This window comes from Notamacropus eugenii, chromosome 5 (assembly GCF_028372415.1).
Source record: "Notamacropus eugenii isolate mMacEug1 chromosome 5, mMacEug1.pri_v2, whole genome shotgun sequence".
In the NCBI taxonomy this organism is placed as follows: domain Eukaryota; kingdom Metazoa; phylum Chordata; class Mammalia; order Diprotodontia; family Macropodidae; genus Notamacropus; species Notamacropus eugenii.
The window spans coordinates 234,645,236-234,657,251 of NC_092876.1; the positions used below are offsets into that span (position 1 = coordinate 234,645,236).

The 12,016-nt window shown below is 39.0% G+C and overlaps 1 protein-coding gene and 1 long non-coding RNA gene across 3 annotated transcripts in view; one reads left to right on the top strand and one right to left on the bottom strand.

The window, feature by feature from the left end:
• Positions 1-295: 295 nt before the first annotated feature.
• LOC140505876 (uncharacterized) lies at positions 296-2,141 on the bottom strand. Its single transcript, XR_011967693.1, has 2 exons — positions 1,951-2,141; positions 296-1,298 (listed from the first exon to the last, which is right to left on the bottom strand). It is a non-coding gene; the product is annotated as an uncharacterized lncRNA (long non-coding RNA).
• The window catches only part of RAPGEF4 (Rap guanine nucleotide exchange factor 4), a 356,019-nt gene continuing 345,966 nt past the window's right edge, over positions 1,964-12,016 (top strand). Inside the window, exon 1 of one of the 2 annotated variants that reach the window (XM_072612340.1) lies at positions 1,964-2,152. In XM_072612340.1, coding sequence (XP_072468441.1) covers positions 2,088-2,152 — 65 coding nt within the window. In that variant the 5' untranslated portion in view covers positions 1,964-2,087. The remainder of the gene's footprint in view (positions 2,153-12,016) is intronic. The other variant, XM_072612339.1, reaches the window with a different exon arrangement.

Here is a 12,016-nt window from a genome sequence, read left to right on the forward strand (position 1 = left end):
ATTTTCAGTAAGTTCAAGGTTTATTGCTGTTACAAATCTCACACTCATACTCACAAAACTGTCTACTTACCCACACCTTGAATTATTTTAGGCTGGATGTACTCCCTTTTTGTATAAGTGATGATAGGAAATATTGGCATAAACTTTGCTTATAATTAAGGAGAAGACTGTTCTCCTTGTGACTCTCATTATCACCATCTTTTGAGTAAGACAATCTGAGTAGGCATCTGTTATCCTTCTATGTATTTTCAAGAACCCTGAGACCATTAAATAAATCAGGCTACATAAGAAAGGATATGAGTCAACTGTTTTTCTCATATTTATCATATAAAAAATGTGACCACTGGAAATATTTTGGCATGATAATTTCTAGGCCGTGTTTTCAGTAGTCTCCATTACCTTGAAAAAAGTTGGAGAATTTAACCAAGGAAGTTCAACGGGGATCCAAAGGACAAACTACGAGGAGGGAAGTCCACTTGATAATCTTGTAATCATATCCTGAGATAAGGTGGTTTGAGGATAAACAGAATACTTTCTGGGGTGTTTTAATATGCTGTCACTTCTAGGGGAGTAAAAACATTCCAAGAGCTTTCTCTCTGCTTTGTTTCTTTAAAAGCAGAAGAGAGGGACCATGGCTGTGACTCTGGTCCCCTGAACTTTTATTGAGTAATTCACTAACACAGCCATTGTGATAATCAAAAGATTTAATGAGTCTCAGAATTCTTGAGCAAGTCAGAGAACTAGTTTTTCTCCTCTGGTAGAATCTTACTGGATAATTTCTACATTGCTTATTGTTTGTTGACTCTTAAAATGAATAAGCCTTTATGACACAGTCCACCTTAGGTTTTGGGTTTGGTTTGCAGATGGGGGTGTAGGAGCTGGAAGTGAGTAGGCAGGTGTTGTTATCTCTGGAACAGTTTTTTCAACAGAACTACCCACACCTCTATTCTGATGGCAGCCCTCCTTTCCACTTCTCCCTCCAAGAGAACTTTCTTTGTGCGGCTTCATCTGAATTCAAGGTTTTCTCCAATCAAATGTGACAGCAATCTCTGTTTTTCCTTCTTCTCCCAGTTCCACATGCTGCATCTCCAGGCCTTGGTTTGGGGATTAGGCTACAGTGCTCTCTCCATTCACCTCCCAGGCCTTGGTCAATACCTGAAATGCCAAGCAGTTCTCCCCACCTCTGGCCCACGTCCTCTAATTGGTATCTTTCCAGGACCCAGCTGACAGGGAACTTGTTGCCATTGGAGCTGTTCTAGCGGAGACTTTTTCTTGTCCCCTCCCCTCTTCCCTTCATCCTTTCCAGAGGAGAGAAATGAAAAGAAAGGTGAGGAGGAAACGCCAGCAAGTTTTGACAGCTGCTGAGGAAGATTAATCGGTTTCTAAGGAAACACAGAGGCAGCAGCCATTTTAGTGGCAGATGCCGTATGAAAAATAATGACACTGACAACACATCTCTCTCCCCCCGCCCCCCTCGCCTCCCCTCCCACATTCCCCTCAAACCATTGCACCGAGCTGCGGGCCGGGCTGGCGCCAGTGAGAGCCAGGTGGGAGAAGAGCAAGCGAGCTAGGGAGCGAGCCAATCCCCCTGGCCCGGCCACCTGTCGCACAGCAGCCACCTAGCCTGGGGGGACTGCGAAGCTCCTCACTCCCTGCCTGCTCCAGGCGAGGAGACACACCTGGGACCCGCAGTGCGGTCTGCTCTGCCCTGAAGCCGCCACTGCCCTCTGCTGCTCAGCCCCAGCCCGGGGACCCGGGAGCCTGGGAGCCCGGGAGCCCGGGAGCCCGGGGAGCTGGGGCAGGGGTTTCGAGGTCAGCCGTCTGAGCTGCTTCCCGCTTCGCCAGCCCCCACCCGGCAGTCTCCCGCTCCTCTGCCTGAAGGCCGCAGGAGCCAGGCTGAGAGGGAGGAACTGGGGTGGGGGGGAGGGAGAGGGATGTAGAGGAACCTACTGCTTGCTGCTCTCTGGGTGAGAGGAAGAGAGGAAGGAGGTGGTGGTGGTGCAGTGGGTAGAGAGGAAAGCCAGCTGGAGAGCAAAGGCACTGAGACACAAGGGAGGTGGCTGACTGGCTCCCTCTGACAGCCCAACATGGTCGCTGCGCACGCTGCCCATTCTTCCTCCTCCGCAGAGTGGATCGCCTGCCTGGATAAAAGGTATCACAAGAACTCTTCCCCACCCCCCAACGCCCCGTTTCCCCCCAACCTCGCCCCCGCCTCCCCTCCATCCCAAGCTGCTGCAGCGGCAGTAAGGAGCTGCTGGTTGCATTGCGGTGCCGGGCATCTCTGCATCCCGTGCCTCCCTCCCCAGCACCAGCACCTGCTTCTTTGGAGACGAAGAGCAATCAGAGAGCCCTCAAGATGCCCAGGAAGAAGAGGGGATGGCGGAGGAGGAATTGGGGGGAGTGCAAGGGGAGGGACCGTGGCCCAGAATCTCCCTAGGGGATGTTAGGAGAGATACTCTCACCCACCCCGCTGGAGTAACCATACACGTGGGGATAGAAAATGAAATGTGGTTATGTTAAAAAAACAAACAAACAAAAAACATACCACCGCAAATCCTCTGGCTAGACCCTCTCTGTCCTTCAACAGCTGTCTCGAAGCTGCCCTTTGGCGAACCCCACTTCTATTAGTGCAGGAAGGCAGAGGGGTAAAATCTGATATTTGCCTGGCAGTTTGGACCAAGGGGGAGGGGGCGTTTTTCTTAACTTCTATCTGAGGTTTGGGGTAACAGATAAGGCAGCCTAGCGATTCTTTTCTTGCTCTGTGAATCAAAGTATTGGGGCCCAGTTGAAAACTTCAAACCATTTTGCATATTTATTCCCAGTGGTCTCCTCAAGGTTTGTACATTAGATAGGTCATGAGGCCGCCTGGCTACTTTGGGTTTTTTGTTTGTGTGTTTTGGGTTTGTTGGCCATTCCGGAAAAGGGATACCTTTCCTTTTGTCACATAAACAAGCAAACAGCCAGTTCATTTTAACTTCTAAGTACAGTTCCATTAACAGGGATTCTGTGCGTGTGTGTGTATTCAGGGTGGGGGTGTAATTTTCCCAGGCGATGACAAGATAATTTTGTGTTTGACCAGATTGTGGGTTTAACAGTAAACATTACACAGTATGTAAGACATCATAGTTTATTACCCTGATTAAAAGGTGCTGCATCTGAACTGTGCTTGGAATTAAAATCTAAGCAAGGGATCTCACAGAGAAAACCATTTCGAATTTTAGAGTTTGAGATAGTCCTGGTGGGGAATATTTCAATGTCATGTTGCTATCTGCATAACATCTCTATTTATAGTTGTGTGAAATATTACTTTCTGCCATATTGAAACCTTTACAATGATCATATTTGTAACCAATTAGAAATCAGAAATCTGACATATAGATTGTATGCTCCAAAATGATAGAAGTTTGTAGAAGATTTAAGCAGTTTGGAGAAAGAGGAATACTGTGTCTTTTTTAAAAAATCTCATATAGCTGACAGACATTTAGGGAAAAGTCTGACTTTCATTTGTCATATACTAGCAAGATTTTTGGCAAAGGGTGCCCCTATTTATGTCTAAAACAATATGTACTAATATCAGAGAAGTTACGTGCAATAAATAGCAAGAAGATTTCAGTGACAGTTAAATCATACAAAATTATTTCTTGGAACTAGGAGCATTTTAAAATGAATAGTCTACTAATGTGGAGAGTAATCTGAATTTAATTGTTTATGAAAAATGGTTTTAAAAATAGAAAACCTGGCTCCTATGCTTAATGCATCTATAAATTATCTAATTATTAATGCTTTGTAATGAAATGTTTCTTAAAATAATAAACTTTATTTTTCCATTTGCCCTAAGGTTTAATATATAATCTCTTTGCATGTTTATGATGGCTAATAATTCACCGGGAACCTTTTTGCCAGCATTTTCCTATGATAAAATCATATAGAAAAGTCAGCACTTAACTGATCTGTTTTTGAGCTGGTCCTTTTTGTAATGTTTCTGTCCTACTGAAACTGTTTGAAATTTGATTTTTAAAATATAGAGCTATTATTAACTAATCTGTCATCAGTCACAATGGTTAAAAATCTGCAAATTAAAAGAAACCTTTAGTGTTTAATTACTTAAGCAATGTTAAAGAGTTTCTCTTTGGGGTATAGTGAAAACAGCAATAGGCTATATATAAAGCTGGAGACCAGGGTTCTAGCACCAGTACTGTAATAACGCAGGATGTGATTTTGGGCAAGTCAGTTCACCACTGTCTGCCTAAGCTTCCTGAGAGGCAGCGTGGTGTAGTGGATAGAGTGCTGGACTCGGAGTCAGGAGAGACCTGGGTTTGAATCCCACCTCTGACACTTCCTAGCTGTGTGACCATGGGCAAGTCACTTAAAATCTCAGCGCCTCAGTTTCCTCATCTGTAAAATGGGGATAATAATACCTGTAGTACTTACCTCCCCGGGAGAATATAATGATGAGGTAAGTACTACAGGTATTATCCCCATTTTAGAGATGAGAAAACCTTACAGAGTTGTAGTCAAGATCAAATGAATTAAGGTATGGGAAATGCTTTGCATACCTTGAAGCCATGTATAAACACCAAAGACAGTTATTATTAGTGGTATCTGTAAAATGGGGATATTAATATCTGCCCTGCTTATCCTTCAGGGATGCTGAAGGATCCAATGAGCCAGTGTACATGAAGTCACTTTGTAAAGCCTAATGCAATAGAAGTATAAGATGGTATTAGTTTGTGACAGCAATGACTACTTTGCATTTTGCTCACTATTTCTAGAAGGAACTGTGTCTTGATGTGGTCATATAGTTAGTAATGAATAATGCATATGACTATCGATACAGAATCTAGTTATATCCACGAAGGAGTTTATAGTCTTTTTTCTTGTTCTTGGTTGTAGACACATAACCTGCAGTGTCTCAGTTGACTGGCATATTTAAATGTCAAGAGAGATCACAGGCTAAACCAGACAACTTAGCCATCCTGGTGTGTCAAGAATGTTGCAATCTTTTCTAGCCAGCTGATGAATTCTTTAAATATTAATGTTTTCATTTTAAAAGATGCTTTGTATGTAGTTGCTTTGCATCTGTCTTACCTAAGTAGATGCTAAGGTCTTTCTTAGTTTTGGTTTAATTTAAGAGGCTTTTTAGAAGTCCCTTAAACAAAATATATATTAATCAAACTTTAGGTCCTTAATATGAGATTTTATGGAGGAGACAGAATCAGTATGTTAAACAATATGTCATTAGTGTGTTTGGTAAGTAAGAGTAGTTTAGGGCAAATCATTTAACTCTGACTCACTTTCCTCAGGGTAGCTCTCGTTCTTAAAAAGTTACTCTCTAGTTAGGAAGATCATACTTACAAATAAATGAAATTACCAGACAAAAGCATAATGTATCAGGGAAGCTTCAAAACCCTCTGCTCTTCCTTCACCTAGAGACCTCACACTCTCACTTTCTATTGTGACCTCTGCTTGGATCTGACCTGACCTGACCTGAACTCCATTCTCCCAGCTTCAACGTCCCTCTGCCTCACTTCCCACATTCAGTTAGTCACCAAATTCTGCTGGTTATTTCCTCACAACCTATCTCTCTCCATCTTTTTCCTTACATTCCCATTTCCATCAATTTAGATCAAGCCCTCATGACTGACCTACAACAATACTTACTGACTTTCCTGCTATCCTTAAAGACACAGTTCAAACTTCAACACCACAGTAATACCTTTCCTAACCACTCCAGCCCAAAATGAGCATCCATTCTTTGCAGTCCTATGGCAATTATTGCCTTTAGTTACATCTGTTCTTTTGTATCCTGGGATGTAATTTATACATCTTAATTCCATTTAATGTTTCATATGTTTCTAGATAACAAACCAATATATAATTATAAAATCTACAACTGGAAGGAAGAGGCATTAGGTTGTATTGGAACTAGCTCCTACCAGATTGAAAAAGGTAATTTCAAGATTTTCAAAGTAAAATTACAGAGATCAACTTTCTCCCCGGAGAGTCAGTTGTTAAACACTTACTAACACACTCTTGCGTTAGCTTTGGAGTCAGAAGACCTGGTTTCAGATCCTGCCTCTACCATTTAATACCAGTGGGATTTGGGGCAAGTCCCTTCCCCTCACTGGTTCCTCCTTAACCCGTTTATAAGAAGAATGGTATGGACTACATCATCTCAAAGGTTCTTTCTGGCTCTGACATTCTGAAATCTAAGACAACCTGAAAGATCATGTAGCTGGACCTCTTACCCAATGCATGAATTACTGTATTTCATCCCATCCCACCTCAAGGTAGCATCATAGCACCACAGATTTAGGGCTGGAAAGGAACTCATCTAGTCTATCCTCCTCATTTTATGGATGAAGAAATTGAAACCCAGAAACATTAGGTAACTTGTCCTAGGTTACACAGGTATTAAATGGCACAACATAGATTTGAACTCAGTACTCCAAATCCAGCATTCCTAATACTATTGATATACCTCTTCTTGAGCATGATCAATGATTTGGGAGATTCCTACCTTTTAATGCTTAAAGTTTTATTGTTGGACAACTTTAAGTGTTAGAAAATTACTCTTATTTTTAATCAAAATCTGATTCCCTATATCTTCCATCCACTGATTTTAGTTCTCTCTGATGTAGGTATTCTAGATAAATTTAATCTCTCTTCCAGATTACAGTTCTTCAAGTATTTGAAGATAGCTATCATATCCTACCTCATTTTTCCTTCTTTTCTGACATCCCTAATTCCTTTAGCTGTTTCTTATATTATGTGGTTTTAAATCCTACCATGAGCCTGGTATCTTTTTGTAGATAGCCATGCTCCATTTTATCAATGCCCCTATTTAAAATGTGGTGCCCAGGAGCAAAGATCCAGGATTTCAGGACTAAGTAGTCAAAAGTTGAGTTTAAAACTATTAAACCATATCTCTCTCATCCTGTACTTGTACAGTTGATTTGTAAAATCCTAAGTGAATGACTTCATATTTATTTATTAATGTTAAGCACTTCAAGGGCAGGAACTGTATAATTTTTCATTGTTGTACCATCAATATCAGACATAATGCTTTGACGTAGTATATACTTAATAATTGTTTGATTAATTGAATCCTTATTAAATTTAATATATTTGACCAGTTGAAATTTTTTTGGGCCCTGATTCTATCACATAAAGGTATTGACTATTCCTCTTAATTTGGTTTCATCCACAAATTTTACAAATATGCTACCACTTTATCCTACCAAGTCACTAACACCAATATTGAAAAGGATAGGAACAAGGAAAAAAGTTGGCAGCATATCATTTGAGACACTTTTAGGTTGCCATTAAGAAAAACTCTTTGAATTCAAGTTATTTGGAGACAAATTCACCTAATTATACTATCATCTATCTAGTATATATTTCTTTTTTGTTTTCTTATTTTACTATAATATTTTATTTTTTCCCCAATTACAAGTTAAAACAATTTTTAAACATTTAAAAAAAATGTTTGAGTTCCAAATTCTATCCCTTTCTCTCTCCCTCCCTTTCCCCTCCTTGACATGGCAAACAATCTGATATAGTTCATACATATGAAATCATGTAAAACATTTAGTCATTTTGTACAAGAAGACTCAAAAGAAAGAAGGAAATGAAAGAAGAAAGGAAGGAAGGAGGGAAGGAAGAAAGTGAAAAATAATATAGCATATATTTCTTCTTTCTATTGCCAAAGATTTAATGAGAAATGATATTAGCTGTTTAGCTAAAATCCACACATACTGTGGCATGTCTATATAATTTCCCAGATCTGGTAGTCTGGGAACTCTATTAAACAAAGAAATTAGTTCAGTCTTATATAACTTGTTCCTGGTGAAAACAGAGATTATTGCTTGCCTTTCTAGGACTTCACAAGTCATCTGTTTAATAATTTTGTTTATTAGGTTATGAACTTCTTGAGGTCAAGGATAATTCCTTATACTTAATTTGATCGCCCAAAGCACCTAGCATATAATGATGGGGGTTGACAGAAGATGATTACACTGTAATGGAGTGGGGAGGCACTATTCTCAGCTTTCACCTTGTGGGTTAGGTGATCAATCACTCCCTTTCCTGAAGTTTTCACAACAGGAAAAACATTGTGCTCCTCTCAGGGTGAAAATAAAGTAATACATATACTTATTACTTCTTTGGTATCACTTTTTTTCAGCTGTACCTCAATGTTTGCTATTCTACACCTGGCCTGTTCAAATTAGAATGAGATATGGTTTTTTTCTGTTGTGTTTGTTCTAGTTGCCTAGCAACATCTTTCCCCAGTTCTGAATCTGCTAACACCAAAACAAATCAAAAAGTGTTCATGGGTAAAGAAATGTGTCTAATGGCTCATGCTTTGTTTCTTTTACCCTTGGGGGTAAAACCCTGTTTCTGGGTTGTTATCGTTCCTGCTCACATCAACATCTTTGCTTTGGGGTCTTTGGGCAGCTTAGCCTGTGGTTGGCCTTGCAAGTTTGCACATATAGCACATATATAGAAGACCCATGACTTTCATGCCGTAGGAGTGGTCCATAATCATATATACCCATAACTCTATATTCTAGGGACCTTCTTGGGGTAAGGAGAATATTACAAAATGCAGAAATATAATAAGCAAGTGAAAGACGTTTCTCTCTGTCTCTGTCCCCTCTCACCTCCCACCCCATTTTGTTGTTGTTGTTCGGTCATTTATCAGTTAAATCTGATTCTTCTTGATCTCATTTGGGATTTTCTTGGCAAAGATATTGGAGTGGTTTATCATTGCCTTCTCCAGCTAATTTTACAGTTGAGGAGACTGAGGCAAACAGGACTAAGTAACTTGCCCAGGGTCACACAGCTGCTAAGTATCTGAGGCCAGACTTGAACTCAGAAAGATGAGTCTTCTTGACTCTAGGCCCAGTGCTCTAGCCACTGCACCACCTAGCTGCTATGTATTCATGTATGTGTATGTATATTTACATATATGTATATATGTGTACATGTATTTATATGTATATGTGTATTCCATATTTATATGTCCCTTTAAGGTTTGCAGAGTGCTATATCTTTATTATTTCATTTGATTCTTACAATAAACCTATGAAGTAGGTGCTATTATTTTGGATGGAATAGGATGGTAGATCTAGAGCAAAGAGGAGCTTTAGTCGACAACTATTGTGATGATGATGATAAAAATTATCTCTTTAAGGTTTACTGAGTTACTTGCCTATGGTTATATAGGTACTAAGTATCAGGGTAGGAATAGAATCCAAATCTTTGGACTCCAGAGTCAGTTTTCTTTACTTTGTACCACACTGCATCATGTTTGTGTATCTCTCTGTGTATGTGCTAACACAAACATTTCTGTCTTCAGCATGCAAGATTTCTTTTGCAGTGGCATAGCTTTTGCAACTGTATCACACATGTATGACCAGAACTCATGCTGACTCAAAAAAGTCACCATCTGAGCTGCAATATGGTTCCAACATAAATGTATCAATACATTTCTGTATTCATGATCTTACTGAGTTCAGTATCCCATCTTTTAGTACAGATCTTAACCTATTCATGCTCTCCCCTTCTGTGTAATTCTTGTCTGTACCTTTTTCAGCAATCTATCATAGGGATTCTGGAAGCTTCCTCTAAATCTTTTATTATTTAATAGATACTGTTGCAACATTTGGACTTTCCACATGTTTTCACTTGCTCTCACTATTTGATCAGTCCAGCTTTTTTCCTACTTATACGTTAATTTGATAATATCTTTTATATCACTTTATACCATTAATCATCATTGATATTTACTACAATTTATAGTTCTATTTTGTGTTCTGTTGCCCTTTTGACTCACTTGCAGTTTTGATTCTCTGGAAATTGTAGTGCTCAGTAATTCTGAACCATATAACACCCCCAGAAGACTATTGGAGTTAAATAGATGGACTTCTGTGTCAGAGAATGAGCATAAAGTAGATTATAATTGCTAGGGTGATGGTGAGAAGGGGTAGCTGCTCAACTTTTATTTTGCTTCTATTTTATTTTCTGTCAAAGATTATCATCTTTGAACTGGAAAGAAAAAATAAAAGAGATTAATAGGAATTGATAATTTATAAAGATATTAATAAAGATAATACTCATAATAAAATATCACAAATAAAAGATAATAAAGATAATAAAATGAGATTAAGAAAATCTCTAGGGGTGTTTGCTCAATCAATCAATAAGTGGTTATCAACTATTATAACTATATTAGATGGTGAAGAAACAAATACAAGATCAAGATAGTCCCTTCCCTCAAGGGAATTTAGATTCTACTGGGTGAAAGGGTGTGTTTACAGATAAATAAATAAAACATATATACAAAATAAATATATGGCAATGGTGAGGCTGATAATTGGGAGAATCAGAAAAGATCTCTTGAAGGAATTGCCACTTGGATGGAACCTTGAAGGAAGCCAATAGCATTAAAAGATGGCAGTGAAGAGGAATGTGGGATGGACTGTCTAAAGGCATGTAGATGAGAGATAGAATGTCATGTATAGGGAAGGAACAGCAATTCGACCAGGTGGGTTTATGTGCTGTTGTTGTGTTCATCCTTCATTTTCGAAGAAGACCATGACATTAGAAAGATGATATGACTTACACTTGACTTTGTTTTGAGTGAGGGAAGGCTGTGCAAGGTCACCAGCCTCACTTCTCCTCCTGAGCCATCTGGATCCGTTGACTAGATATTCATCAGGATTATTGGAGATGGCTCAGGATGCAATGGGAGACCTTGGCACCTTTAGGCCACGGCCTCTTCAAGTACTCACTTAGGGTGAGGTAATGCCCATTCAGTGAGTAGACCTGTTTAAGAAGTAGTCAGGGATTAGCCCCTTTAATGAGCCAAAGAAAAATAACTAAATCAAGCTGGGAGTGAAACAACAACAGTTACTATTGATAATCACTCTTAAGCAAGGAGGGTTCAGAAAACAGCCCGTAAGTGGAGTTTGGGCAGGGGCCTAGTGTTGTCCAATCTGTGGGCTTCAGAGTTCAGTAGGTTTAAGGTTTTGGAAAAGGAAAGGAAAGCAAAGCAAAGAGTTTATGTGTAGAGTCCTCCAGGGGGAGTAATATGTAAACAAGACTTCTTTACAATGGAGACATACTAGAGACCTCTCCAAAAAGATCAGAGGTAAAGCATGAATTTTTCTTTTTATCCCTATTATTTTTTAGAGTTCTATAGCAATAGGACAAAAATAGAGGTTGAAGGAATAAGCATAGTCAAAAAGGAAACAAAGTAAAGGGAACTTACTTTTCATTTTATCTTTAATCGTGTACAAACACTGAAACCTTTCATGAAAGTAAAGGTATCTGGGGAGGCAGTATCAGACTTCAAACTATGTTACAAAGCTATAAACATCAACACAGTTTGGAACTGGCTAAGAAATAGTGTTCAGTCAATGGAAAAGATTAAGTTACATAATAGTAAGTGGCCATGGTAATTTAGTGTTTGATAAATCCAAAGAGCCAAACTTTTGGGGCAAGAACTCACTATTTAACAAAAATTGCTTGGAAAACTGGAAAGCAGTTTGACAGAAACTAGCCATAGCCAACATCTCTCAATATATACCAAAAGGTCAAAATGGGTACACGATTTAGACAAAAAGCATGATTTAAGTAAATTAGGGGAGCATGGAAAAATGTACTGTCAGATCTTTGGACAAGGGAAAAGTTTGTGACCAAACAAGTGACAGAGAGAATCATGAGAAGTCAGGTGTATAATTTTGATTACATTAAATTAAAAATCCTTTGTATAGAGAAAACAAATGCAGCCAAAATTAGGAGGAAAATAGGAAACTAGGGAAAACTTTTGTAGCCAGTTTCTCTGAAAAAGATCTCATTTTTCAAATATATAAAGGACTGAGCCAAATTAACAAAAATAAGAGATATTCCCCAACTGATAAATAGTCAAAAGATATGAATGGGCAGTTTGATAAAGAAATCAAAGCTATTGATAATCACATAAAAATGCTTTAAATCACTACTGATTAAA